The 12,201-nt window shown below is 66.5% G+C and overlaps 2 protein-coding genes across 6 annotated transcripts; both read left to right on the plus strand.

Annotated features, from left to right (window-relative positions):
• Positions 249-4,558, plus strand: C25H16orf59 (chromosome 25 C16orf59 homolog). 4 transcript variants are annotated; one of them, XM_018040988.1, is made up of 10 exons: positions 249-329; positions 419-517; positions 743-813; positions 912-1,314; positions 1,776-1,829; positions 2,384-2,486; positions 2,650-2,749; positions 2,841-2,942; positions 3,572-3,759; positions 4,014-4,558. In XM_018040988.1, the coding sequence occupies exons 1-10, from the start codon at positions 304-306 to the stop codon at positions 4,173-4,175; spliced, it is 1,308 nt and encodes a 435-aa protein (XP_017896477.1). In that variant the 5' UTR covers positions 249-303; the 3' UTR covers positions 4,176-4,558. The 4 variants fall into 4 exon arrangements, with proteins under 4 accessions (XP_017896477.1, XP_017896478.1, XP_017896479.1 ...); XM_018040989.1 differs by lacking the exon at positions 2,841-2,942; XM_018040990.1 differs by lacking the exons at positions 2,384-2,486; positions 2,650-2,749; positions 2,841-2,942 and having other exon boundaries at positions 1,582-1,829.
• On the plus strand, positions 9,239-12,004 carry NTN3 (netrin 3). Of its 2 annotated transcripts, XM_018041051.1 has the most exons (6): positions 9,239-10,373; positions 10,445-10,633; positions 10,724-10,873; positions 11,041-11,091; positions 11,226-11,300; positions 11,636-12,004. In XM_018041051.1, exons 1-6 carry the CDS (start codon positions 9,446-9,448, stop codon positions 11,983-11,985), a joined length of 1,743 nt encoding a protein of 580 aa, XP_017896540.1. In that variant the 5' UTR covers positions 9,239-9,445; the 3' UTR covers positions 11,986-12,004. The 2 variants fall into 2 exon arrangements, with proteins under 2 accessions (XP_017896540.1, XP_017896538.1); XM_018041049.1 differs by lacking the exon at positions 11,636-12,004 and having other exon boundaries at positions 9,437-10,373; positions 10,445-10,873; positions 11,226-11,628.

A 12,201-nucleotide genomic window follows, 5' to 3' on the forward strand; every position in this document is an offset into this window, starting at 1 on the left:
TGCAAAGCCGAAGCCGACCGTTAAGGGACCACAGGAGCCTCCATCTACCCCGTTATCCAAACCAGAACTGCGCGTCCTCCGAAGTCCCCCAGCTCGCTCCGCTGCCCCCGGGCGGGGATCGGAGCCGGTCACTGCTCGGACCTCCGGCCAAGGGGCGGGGCTAGAGGCGGGGTTGTCATCGGGGAAGGCGGGCCCTGACTCTGGGCCCGGGATTGGGCATCCCGGCCGGAAGGGGCGGTCTTCTAGCCCGGAAGGGGCGGGGTCTCCCGGCGGCGGCAGATCGTGAAGACCTAGACCGCTTGTATGCTGCCTGCGGAGTGCTCGCGCCGGTGGGTTCCGCGCCGCTGGAGGGGTGGGGGCGGGGGCCGGCGGGGCCCGAGGACGGCCGGGCGCTGAACCTCCGGTGCTTCCCTCCCAGGCTGGTGGCCGAGCTGCGGGACGCCCTGGACTCCTGCGCCGAGCGACAACGGCAGCTGGAGCAGAGCCTGCGAGTCTCCCGGCGGCTGCTGCGGGTCTGGTACGCGACCCCGGGACCACCCGGCTAGGCAGCCCTCGGGCCGTCAGAACCCTTCTTGGAGCCCCGGGCCAGGAGGCTGGGCTCAGCGCTCACTTCTGAGTTGCGGGCTACCAGTGCCCCCCGCTTTTCCTGAGGCCCTGAGAACGGGGCGCCCACTCCTAGGCCAGGCTATTATGGGGATCTGTTGGGCTCTGGCCTTGCCACGGCTGCCCTGTGTCCTTGCAGGGAACCAGCCGAGACTCCGGCTCCGGAGCCAACCCTAGGGCCAGAAATTAATGAAGAGGCCCCATCTTCAGGTAAACCTCAGCGCCCCCACCTTCTGCAGGTGCCATCCCCTGCCTGTCTTCTGGCTGGCAGTGATCAGGGGCCTCTACCTGACTCTCGGCTTTCACAGCATGCCCACCCAGCCCCCAGGACCTCAAGGAGCTGGAGCTTCTGACCCAGGCACTGGAGAAGGCAGTACGAGTGCGAAAAGGCCTCTCTAAGGCTGGAGAAGGAGTCAAGGTCCCCAGCCTGAAGTCTGGGTCCGCTTCCACTGCAACCAAAGCTTCTGCCCCACCCAGCACCTCACGCTGCACTGGCAGCCGTGCACCTGAGACAAAACCCCCCAGGGGTGTCCACCACCCCTGGGTGCCCGCAAAGGACCTCCCTGGGCACAGGCTTCTGTTGGTGGGAGATGGCGCCCATATGGGGCAGGGGGCTGGAGCCAACAAGACTGAAGCAGGCCTCAGGGACCAGCAGATTGTCCCCCAGGCTGCTTCTCAGGTTCCAGAAGCTTTTACGCTCAAGGATAAGGGGTGAGTTCCCCAGCAGACATTCCCTAGAGGAGCTACTGTCTGCCTGATCAGATCCTGGGCAGCTGTAGGAGGCTAGATTTGGGATGATAGGGAGGGCCCAGCACTGAGTGGGTGTGGGCCTGGGGAGCCCTGGGATGTCACCCCATGAGTCCCCAGCCCGGAAGTTGGTAGGTGGAACTGTTAGCAGTGATGGTGCCATGTTTGATGTGCTGGGGCCTGTCCCTCTCTCCTCCCTGGCTGTTCCTGTGCCCCGTATGGGGGCTCCAGATGCACTGGAGATGGCCTGGGCTCTGCTCTCCTCTCTCCCAGGCGGACCCCAGCTGGGCTGGCTCCCGTGGTCACTCTGGAAGCCCTGTCTGAGGGCTGGGAGAGCCTCACCCCTCATTGGGCTCTGAGTGGGGAGTGGGGCCTGCAGCCCCCAGAGTGGGACAGAGCTGCCCTGAGCGCCAGCTTCCCAACAGGGCCCTACTGCGGCTGCCAGAGGCCTTCAGGAAGGCGGCTTCCCAGAATGCTCGGTGAGGCTGGTGGGGGCATGGTGGGGGTGCGGGACCCCGGGAGGGGAGGGGGAGCCAGGGGTGGGGGGGGTGGGGGCGTGGGTGGGAGAGCAGGGAGGCAGAGACTTGGCCTGCAGGCCCTTTTGCTTTCTTTCCTGGGCGGTGACACTCTCACATCAGGAGAGTCCGCTGCCCTAGGACTGCTCTCGCAGATCCAGCTCAACCTCTCCACTGTGGGACCTTGAGCAGGGTGCCAGGTGTCCCCAGGTCCCAGGTTGTGGAAGTGTCGGAGGGGTTAAGCCAGGTGGTGCTTTCAGGTGCACCCACTGTGCCAGGTATGGAGCCAGTGCCCAGAGCTCTGGTTCCGTCAGTGTTGGCTTCTCTCCCCTTTTCCTTGGAATTCTCTCCTGGTATTTCCCCGAGTGGGTCAGCTCTGTCCCCTTTCCATGGGCAGTGTCCCCTCAGTTCCCTGGGCCCCTCCCCTTGGCCTCGCCTACTTCCCAGGGCCCCAGCCCGCCGGCTGGCATCATTACACGTTACTCTCTGGTTTGCGGGCTGCCCATGTGTGCGTCCAGCCTGTGGGCCCAGCTCAGCTCGATGCAGACCGGGGATTCTGCGGATGCTGCTGCTGCTGCCGCCACCGCCAAAACCCAGTTCCTCCAGAAAATGCAGACAGCCGTATCCTTGCCGGGGTGGGATCATTGCAGAGGTTCTGGCTCTGAACCTGGTTTAGAGTGTGAGGAGGAGCTACTCCAGGAAGGGCCAGAGCCAGGCTGGGACCCAGCCCTGGGGGAGAGCGAAGGGGCCTGGCCATGGGGGAGTTTCCCTGACCCACATGCAGGCAGGCCTGCCCGGCTCCATGCTCAGCACGGCAGAGGTGGGGCGCCTACAGAAGGCCTGCTCGATGCTGAGGCTTCGAATGAGGGAGGAGCTCACAGCAGGTTAGTGGTCCTGAGTCGGGTCTTCGGCGGGCCGGGGAGGGCTTCAGGACTCTCATGGACCTGGCCTGTGACTCCCCTGGCTCTCGTGTAGACCCCAAGGACTGGATGCAGGAGTACCGCAGCCTGCTCACCCTGGAGGGGCTGCAGGCCCTGGCGGGGCAGTGTCTGCGCAGGCTGCAGGAGCTGCGCTCGGGTGAGGCCCGCCCCCGAACCCCCACCCCAGCCATACTGTGTGCTTGTGAGCCGGCTAAGTTGGGACCTTATGGGCTAGCCAGCCAGGCTCCTCTGTCCATGGGATTCTCCAGGCAGGAATACTGGAGTGGGTTGGCATTTCCTTCTCCAGGGGTCTTCCAGACCCAGAGATCTTAACAAAGTCTCCGGTGTCTCCTACATTGCAGGAAGGTTCTTTACCTCTGAACTACCGGGAAAACCTGGTCAGTGTCAAAGTCCTCTAGTGACAGGGAGGACTGTGGGGACTTGAACAGCACCCCCAGGGGAGTGGAGGCAGGCAGGCAGGCCCTTCCCATGTCCACTTCGGGATCCTGAGTGTTCAGTAGTTAAGCTGTGGAGCTGGCCAGTGCAGCACCCCCGCTCCAGCCCCCCTGCCCACACACAGACCCCACCAGTCTAAGTAGCTTGCACATTTATCCACTTAATGGGAAAGTTTCTTGTGAGAATCAGAGATCCTGGCACACTCTTAGTTGTTGCAAGAGAGAGTTGTTCGTGGACAGCAGGGCTTCACCCAGGAGGCAAGGGGGTACTTTACACCCCTAGCGGGAGCCTGGGAAAAACAGCCCTGGGTGGTGTCCCCTGTCCTTGCAGCGGTGGTGGAACAGCCGCAAGGGCTGTGGGCTGAGGGCGCCCCCAGGGCCGCCTTGCCCTGTGGAGGAGGCGCAGACCCAGTGTGGAGCCCCCAGCTGCTTCTCTACTCCAGCACCCAGGAGCTGCAGACCCTGGCAGCCCTCAGGCTGCGGGTGGCCATGCTGGACCAGCAGGTCCATCTGGAAAAGGTACTTCCAGACTCGGGGGCGTGGGTCACTGTGTGTGCAGGAGCCGTGGGCCATGGGGAGGACTCCAGGCTGATCCTCTTGGTTCAGCCCCCAAGATCTACCAGGGAAGGAGGGGGGGAGGGCACGTGTGAGCGTGCTGGAACTTTGGGAGGTGGAGTGGGGACTGGAGTGTGGCGCCTCGGCTCCTGCCCTAGATTGGGTCCCCCCCAAGTGCGCCAGGCCCCGCTGAGCCCTTGGCCCTCACCAACCCCCAGGTCCTGATGGCTGAACTGCTCCCCCTGCTGAGAGAGCAGGAGCCCCTGGGGCGCCCCTGGCTGGCGCTGTGCCGGGCTGCGCACTGCCTGCTCTGTGAGGGGGGCCAGCACTTCCTCACCGTCCTGCAAGATGAGTCTGCTGACCGACTGAGCCCTCCCTGAGGCCAGGCCCACCCCAGCCCCCAAGCCCACAACAAGGCAGGCTGGCTCTGCCCCCAGCCCGACTGTTGGCGAGACCCCCCACCTTCCTAGTAATTAAAGCGGCATCAAGGGCATTTTCACTGGTGCAGTGAGCGGGGGACTCAGAGGGTCCTGTGCCCCCTTGGGAAGCCAGGTTTCCACCTGGCGGGGACTGCCCCCGGCTCTTTCTGGGGAACTTAGGGCCTTCCTCACATTTGCTGAACCTTCTGGTCAGGGTTTGGCTTTGCTTGGCCTTCCACAGGCTTGGGAGAACAGAGGCTGTGGGGACTTTGCTTAGCTACCTGTTTCTTCTTGCTGTACACTTATAAGCCACTTGTGTGACATTAAAACTGCTTTAAAAAGAATGTATTTTTAAATCATACAAAGGTGGGACTTGGTGCATGTTTGTTTTTGTCTTTGTGTTTTTTACTTACCAAGCACATAATCAAGTATATTTACCAAGAACAGGCATACCCATTTTGTACTGAAGGGAGGGGGCCGGGCCTCTCGAGGTGGGCTGCCCCGGGGCCTCACCGCTTGCTCTAGCCCTTGCACACATGAAACCTCTCCCCACAAGTGCTTGGATGAGTCCTGGGCTCACTCAAAGAGGAGAGAGCCAGTGTCCGCGTGGCTGCCACTGCCTGCCGACAGCCGTCTCTTCCTGGCACCCATGTCCACCCCCGGCCCCTGTGCTGTCGCTCTGGCTGCTGTGGGCCCCCAGACTGAGTCCCCTTCAGGGAACAGGCCTGTCACCCTCCTCTGCTGAAGGAACCACCGTTCCTTCCACTTCCACTTTCCTGGAAGACAGGAAAGTGTAGAGGTCCAGGTCACCGCCTCTGGGTTTCCGTCGGGACTTGTTTGCTGTGTGGGCCTTCCAGCATGATCCTTGAAGACTGTGCGTCGTCCCCAGCGCCTTTCTGGGTGGTGATTATCACCGCTGGGGTGAAGATGAGTAGCATGGTGTTACAGGCTTCACAGCCCTGGGCCTTGAGGAGGGCTGCCAGGCGGTGGTGTCCCTGTCGTGAGTCTTTAGTGAACACCTCTGTGAACCAAGCACGAGCCTCAGGACTGGGCAGTGGCCCCCTATGTGGACAGTGATGGGCAACAATAGTAACACCGCTTCTGCCTCAGGAGGCCGGCAACTCCTGGAGAAGGCCAGGTCTCCTGCGAGCCTGCTGAAGCACTGCAGGTGTTGGGGGTGAACTGGGTGATGCTGAAGCAGCCTTGGGGTGGCCCCACCCTGCAGGAGACTATTTGTAAAGGGCGCCACAGTTCAACAGGCCAGAAACCTTGGACATGGAGTCCCAGGCCTTTGGGGCTACTGGGGACCAGGTGACAGACCAAAGTAGGAAGGGAAAAATCAAGAGGCCCTCACTGCTCTGAGGGGCCTCCGGGGAGTGAAGCTCGAGGAGAAGGAGCCAGAGAGAGGGGCGTGGGGCACACCTGCCCCCAGAGCTTACTCCCAGGTGCTGGGATCTGGAGGAATCCTGTCTCCAGGGTGAGCTCCACCACCACCTGTCCGGGCTGCTCGAGAATCGTTTCCATAGCAGCTGGTCTCCACCGCAGTTATTTCATCCACTGCTTCACTTGTTTGCTGTGCACCTTACCTATTGGCAGGAGGGCACTACCCCTCCGTCTCTAGCGGAGCTCAGATGATTATTGACTCAGTGACCCACCTCTCCAGGGCCAGCTCTGCGGGCCGGTGTGGGCACCTGAGCCTTCACGCGCAGGGCGGTTCCAGCAGATAACAAGGGGAGCGGTCTGGGTGGGTCCCAACACAAGGCCCCCCAGAGCCAGAAAGGCAGACCCGCTCCGGGTTAGCGGCCGCCCGCCCCATTCCACACCCCGCCTGGAGGCGGCACCGAAGACCTCCTGGCCCCGGCGGCCCTGCTGGCGTCACCGCCTCGCCGGCCAATCCGCTCCGAGGTGGCGGGGCGAGTGGGGCTGCAGGGAGCACCCACACCCACCCGGAGCGCAGCCCCCGTGTCGCAGGCATGAGCGCGGCCGAGCCCCCGCCCGCGGCCGAGGCCCTCGAGCCTCCCCGGGCTCTCCGCGCGCTGCTCTTGGCCACCGGCGGCGCGGGGGGCTCCTGGCCGCGCTGCGTCCTGCCGTTCGGAGCCGTGGCTCTGCTAGCCGGCGCCGCCGCCACGGCCATCACCTTCTCGCTGCGCGGACCCCGCCTGGACCTGGCCCAAGGCTCGGCGCTGGCGGCGCTCGGCGCGGGCCTCGGGCTCCTGGCCGCAGCCTTCCTGTGCTGGCGCGCGCGGCGGCGGCGGCAGAGGGCCGGGCGCGGGGGGCGGCGGGAGCCGGGGGCGCCCTGAGCCCGCGCGCCAAGCCCCCTCCGCTGCGAGGTCACGGCCAGCCGGCGCCTCCTCCCTGCCGACCTCGCCTGGGCCCGGCTGCCGCAGTGCCGCGCGCGTCGCGGAAGCCTCCTCGCAAGATGCCTCCCCAAAGCGTTCCGTTGTGACCGCTCAGGAGGCCCGAACTCTGGGGGCTTCGAGCCACTTCCCTCCCCTCCCCCGACTGGGCTCTGCCCCTCTCGCACCCGCCTCCGCCCAGCGCTGCTTTTCAGCGTCTCGCTTGGCGCTCAGAGCGGGCCTGGCTGAGCGCAGGGCTGGCGGCGGTCGGCGCGGCCCGCGAGGCGCAAGGCGGCGGCAGGCCGGGGACTCGGCGTGGCTACCCACCTCCGGGCGAGGCACAGTGTGCTGTGTCCCCCTCCCCTAGCTATCTTTCTTCCCCGCTGGTGTGGAAGCCCCTCGGGGCAAAATAGGCGCTCAATAAATGTTTGCGCTATAAATGAACAAGTGGTGGCTTGCAAGCGTCTGGCGGGAGAGTAGGTAGTGAGCTAAGCCGGGAATATTTGATCAGCTGGCCTTTTAAGGAAAAACCCCAGCCCCCTGAGGCCTGCTGGGACCCCTAGATGGGTACCCAAAGCCCACAGCTAGCGGCTATCCCTCTGGGTGAGGGCAGGGGTGGGAGGGCTGCAGTAGGCTTTGGGGCTGTAGGTGGGGGCAGGGCCAGCAGAGAGGTACAAAGCGTGAGAGGCCCCAGTCCAGGGCTGGGACAGATGGCTGAGTCCACAAGGAGCACTGATGCTGGCTGGGGGTTTGTTGGAAAGGCCCTCCCTAGCTCTCCTCATGCCATCTGCCAGGGCGCCCCAGGGCCAGGAGAGAATGAATACCTCCTGGGAAGAGCCTGGGCTGCCCGCAGCCTCCTCCCTGGGGGGCTAATGGTGCAGTGACCCTCTGGGTGGAGGCCCTTCCTGCTGACCCCATGAACACTCCTCAGGTCGAGCCCTGGGGGCCTCCAGCCACAACAGAGGCCACCAGCTGTTCTGCCCACCCTCCCCCACCTCATCAGGAGGCTGTGCGGCACACAAAGCCTGCAGGGCTGGGCGAGGGGAGCTGCTCCCCACTTTCCTCCTTCCAGGCAGGAGTCCTGAAGTTCAGACAGCCAGGCTTTCCCTGGAGGCTTGTCTCAGGCCCGTGGGAACCACTGTCCTGGGCCTAGGCCTTTCTCCCCACCGTGGCCAGCTCTGGGCTTGTAACAGTCCCAGTAGGATCTATCCCCAGCCCCAACTCCCACCAGGGCCCCCCATCCCAGATGGGTTTGGGGTGATGATTGAAGAATCTTGAAGAGAATGGGTGGGAAGGCGCTCCTTCTGCACCGACCCATCCTAGAGCAGAACCGTGCGCCCTGCCAGCTCTCTCGTTTGTGCCTGGTTGTTTGTTTTAAGGGGCATATTCTCTTTATTGGGAAGTTGAGGGACAGACCCCAGTACCGGTCCCATCGCTCCCCACCCCTGCATTTGAGCTGCTCAGGCCTGGTAAAGGGCCCCACCAGAGAGTGTCAGTCACTGCAGGTGGCCCAGCCCCCTGTCTTCCTGCTGCTCCTCCAAGGTGTGTCCTTCAGTATCCGCCTCTGTACACAGGATTCTGCTTCTCTCCATCCTCTTCTGTCCTTGCAGTGTCTCTGGCCCAGCTGAGGGTGGCAGCCCCGCCTCAGAGACACACCCCCGTGGTGTCTCCACTGACAGCTGGGCTGGCCTGGGGTCAGCCTCCCATGTGGAACTTCAGGCCTCAGAGATGCTCCCCGGTGGATGTATTCTGGTGTTCCTGCCCCCGACCGCGTGGGGCTGCCCCTTCCTGGGACGCTTTGCTGCAACTCAGGTCTGTTGAGCTCCTATGTGGCTCAGGAAATGCCAACAGCAAAGGGGGAATAATAGGCATCTTGGCTGATGAGGAAATGGAGGCTTGGGCAGGTTGAGGACTCGAAACCACACAACTAGAAACTAGAGCAGTGTGGATTCGAAATCAGACCTGGCCCCAATCCTGAATTCTTTCTGCTGGAGCAGACTGCTGCCTCAGGGACACCCCCACAACCACCAGCCCAGCCTGGTTCCCTTTGCCCTGAGTGTGCCCTGTAGGGACCCAGGAGAGCATCGGGGACCCAGTCTTCGGCTCCAGGGCCCGGCGTGCCTCAGGGGCCTGAGGGAGGAGGCAGCCAGACCCCCACCCAGCACGTGGCACAACCCCAGGAGCAGTCAGAGCCTGGCTGCGGGCCGGGGGCCGGCTGGGTGGTCCCCCACGGGCTGCGTGGCGGGGCCACCCGCTCCAGCCCCCTCCCGCCAGCACATTCCTGGCTCCGCGGCCCCTCCCCCGGGTCCAGGGCCTCCCAGCCCCCTCCCCCGCTGGCCCGGCCGGCGTCTGAATCTGCTTCTGATTCCGGCTCTGCCGACGCGGCCCCCTCCCCTCCCCTCCCTCCTTCCCGGCCGAGCAGCCCCGCCCCCGACTGAGCCCAGGCTGGAGCCCGCTGCGCCCCCCACCCCCTCCTGGCACAGCTCGCCCGCCCTCGCTGCAGCCGGGAGGAGGCGGCGGCTGGGGCGCCCCAGGCCCCGCCCGCCCTCGGCCCGTCCCGGGAGGCCGGGAGACCTGCTCGACCCGGCCCTCGGTGGGTGAGTACGAGCGGCGGGTGGCGGGTGGTACCTCAGCGGGCGGAGGCGCCGAGGGCGGGGGCGACGCCTGTCAACGCTCCAGGCCCCGCGGGAGGACGCGCGGGCGTCCCCGCTGCTCCGCTCGGCCCGGAGCGTGCCCGCGGCAGCGCCCACCTCTGGGCCCCGGTTGGGGCCGCCCGGGGGCTCTGGTGGCTCGGCACCCCAGGCCAGCGGGCAGAGCCTCGGACCGGGCTCTCTCTCTCCCGAGGGCAGCGGCGTGGGGCCCCGGCCGGCCGGCTGAGCCCCGGCGGCTCCGGCCATGCCCGGCTGGCCCTGGGGGCTGCTGCTGACCGCGGGCACGCTCTCGGCCGCGCTGAGCCCGGGGCCGCCGGCGCCCGCCGACCCCTGCCATGACGACGGGGGCGCGCCCCGCGGCTGCGTGCCGGGCCTGGTGAACGCGGCCTTCGGCCGCGAGGTGCTGGCCTCCAGCACGTGCGGGCGGCCGGCTACGCGGGCCTGCGACGCTTCGGACCCGCGGCGGGCGCACCCCGCCGCCCTCCTGACCTCCACAGGCGGCACCGCCAACCCGCTGTGCTGGCGCTCGGACTCCCTGACTCAGGTGCCCCACAACGTGACCCTCACAGTGCCCCTGGGCAAGGCTTTTGAGCTGATGTTCGTGAGCCTGCGCTTCTGCTCGGCGCCCCCCACTTCCCTGGCCCTGCTCAAGTCGCAGGACCACGGCCGCAGCTGGACCCCACTCGGCTTCTTCTCCTCCCACTGTGGCCTGGACTACGGCCGCCTGCCTGCGCCTGCTGATGGCCCAGCTGGCCCGGGGCCCGAAGCCCTATGCTTCCCCGCGCCCCAGGCCCAGCCTGGCGGTGGTGGCCTGCTGGCCTTCAGTGTGCAGGACGGCAGCCCGCCAGGCCTGGATCTGGACAGCAGCCCGGTGCTCCAAGACTGGGTGACCGCCACGGACATTCAAGTAGTGCTCACAAGGCCTGCCGTGCTGGGAGACACCAGGGGCGCCACGGCCACGGCCCCTTACTCTTACTCAGCCACTGAGCTCCAGGTGGGCGGGCGCTGCAAGTGCAATGGGCATGCGTCCAGGTGCCTGCTGGACCCCCAAGGCCACCTGACCTGCGACTGCCGGCACGGCACTGAGGGCCCGGACTGCAGCCGCTGCAAGCCCTTCTACTGCGACAGGCCGTGGCAGCGGGCCACTGCCCGAGAAGCCCACGCCTGCCTTGGTGAGGCCTTGGAGGGTGGCCTGGGGATCTGAGACCCCGCCGGCCTGTCCCTGACCCACCCTTCCTCACAGCTTGCTCCTGCAATGGCCATGCCCGCCGCTGCCGCTTCAACATGGAGCTGTACCGACTGTCTGGCCGCCGCAGCGGCGGTGTCTGCCTCAACTGCCGCCACAATACCGCTGGCCGGCATTGTCACTACTGCCGGGAGGGCTTCTACCGAGACCCCGGCCGTGCCCTGAGTGACCGCCGCGCCTGTAGGGGTGAGCCTTCAGCCAGCCACCTGCACGCCTCACCCTCCCGGGTTTCCCCAACCCCAGATGGGCTTCTGACTGTCCCACTTCTGTCCTCAGCCTGTGACTGTCACCCTGTTGGTGCTGCTGGCAAAACCTGCAACCAGACCACCGGCCAGTGTCCCTGCAAGGATGGCGTCACTGGCCTCACCTGCAACCGCTGTGCCCCTGGCTTCCAGCAGAGCCGCTCTCCGGTGGCACCCTGTGTTAGTGAGTGACGGTGCCCTGCTTGGACTACTTTGGCAGAGGTCGCCCCAGCTCTGAGCTGTTGCCTACCTGGGCCCCGCAGATCCCTAGCTCCTCTCAATTGTCTCTTGAGCCCTGCAGATGCCCCTGACCCCCTTCAAATGCAGCCCATTATCCTATCCTCCCCACAGAGACCCCTGTCCCTGGACCCACTGAGGAGAGCAGTCCTGTGGAGCCCCAGGGTGAGCAGAGGTCCCAGAGGGGCATGTCCTTGGGGGGAGGGGCGGTGAATTCCCAGAGGGCCGGAGGAGAGGGTGGGAGAAGGGGGGAAGGAGATTCGGATCTGTGCCAACCTCCTCTTGCGCCCTCCTCCCAGACTGCGACTTGCACTGCAAACCTGCCCGTGGCAGCTACCGCATCAGCCTGAAGAAGTTCTGCAGGAAGGACTACGGTAGGCCGCGCTCTGGCCTCCCACCCTCAGGCTTCCTGCCCGACCCCCGTCCCTCCTCACCTTGCCCTCCCTACTCTCCCTCTGGAGGTCCTGACCCTCGCTGGCCCCTAAGGCCATTCCGCCAGTCCCTCAGCTCCTCCGCTCTCGCTGGCCCCATCCTGCCAGCCCCCGGGGCCTCTCGGTGCTCCCGCTGCGGCGTGTCCTCTTTGTGTTCTTCCTCCGTGCCCCCAACCCGCACGCGCACCCGCACCCCGGCTGGCACTCTGTGCGCCTCGGCTCTCGCCCCCTCGGGGCCCCGCCCCGCCTGACCCCGCCCCTCTCGCCTCCCCCCGCAGCGGTGCAGGTGGCGGTGGGCGCGCGCGGCGAGGCGCGTGGCTCCTGGACCCGCTTCCCGGTGGCCGTGCTCGCCGTGTTCCGGAGCGGCGAGGAGCGCGCCCGGCGCGGGAACAGCGCGTTGTGGGTGCCGGCGCGGGACGCCGCCTGCGGCTGCCCCCGCCTACTGCCGGGCCGCCGCTACCTGCTGCTGGGGGGCGGGCCGGGGGCCGCGGTCGGGGGCCCCGGGGGCCGGGGGCCGGGGCTCAGCGCCGCCCGCGGGAGCCTCGTGTTGCCCTGGCGGGATGCGTGGACGAGACGCCTTCGGAGGCTGCAGCGGCGCGAGCGGCGGGGGCGCTGTGGGGCTGCCTGAGCCTGCGGGCCGGGCGGGGGCCGGGCGGGGGCCGGGCGGGGCCGGGCGGGGGCCGGGCGGGGGCCGGGCGGGGGCCGGGCGGGGGCGGGCGGGGGCCGGGCGGGGGCCGGGCGGGGCGCAGTCATCAAGGCTCACCTTCGTCCAGTGCATCTGCCTGACGAGAAGTCTTTGATCGCGTCGCGCGCGCCGCCCCTCTGGGCCCCCGCCCCTTTCCTC

This window comes from Capra hircus, chromosome 25, assembly GCF_001704415.2.
Source record: "Capra hircus breed San Clemente chromosome 25, ASM170441v1, whole genome shotgun sequence".
Classification (NCBI taxonomy): Eukaryota; Metazoa; Chordata; class Mammalia; order Artiodactyla; family Bovidae; genus Capra; species Capra hircus.

What these genes read in the sequence shown, in the direction of transcription:
- C25H16orf59 (XM_018040988.1), top strand. Translation starts at nt 304, where the DNA reads ATGCTGCCTGCGGAGTGCTCGCGCCG. An exon ending in CCTGCGGAGTGCTCGCGCCG is followed by an intron (nt 330 to 418) that starts GTGGGTTCCGCG and finishes CTTCCCTCCCAG; the next exon opens with GCTGGTGGCCGAGCTGCGGG. An exon ending in AGCAGGTCCATCTGGAAAAG is followed by an intron (nt 3,760 to 4,013) that starts GTACTTCCAGAC and finishes ACCAACCCCCAG; the next exon opens with GTCCTGATGGCTGAACTGCT.
- NTN3 (XM_018041049.1), top strand. Translation starts at nt 9,446, where the DNA reads ATGCCCGGCTGGCCCTGGGGGCTGCTGCTGACCGCGGGCACGCTCTCG. An exon ending in AGAAGCCCACGCCTGCCTTG is followed by an intron (nt 10,374 to 10,444) that starts GTGAGGCCTTGG and finishes CCTTCCTCACAG; the next exon opens with CTTGCTCCTGCAATGGCCAT. An exon ending in CAGTCCTGTGGAGCCCCAGG is followed by an intron (nt 11,092 to 11,225) that starts GTGAGCAGAGGT and finishes CCCTCCTCCCAG; the next exon opens with ACTGCGACTTGCACTGCAAA.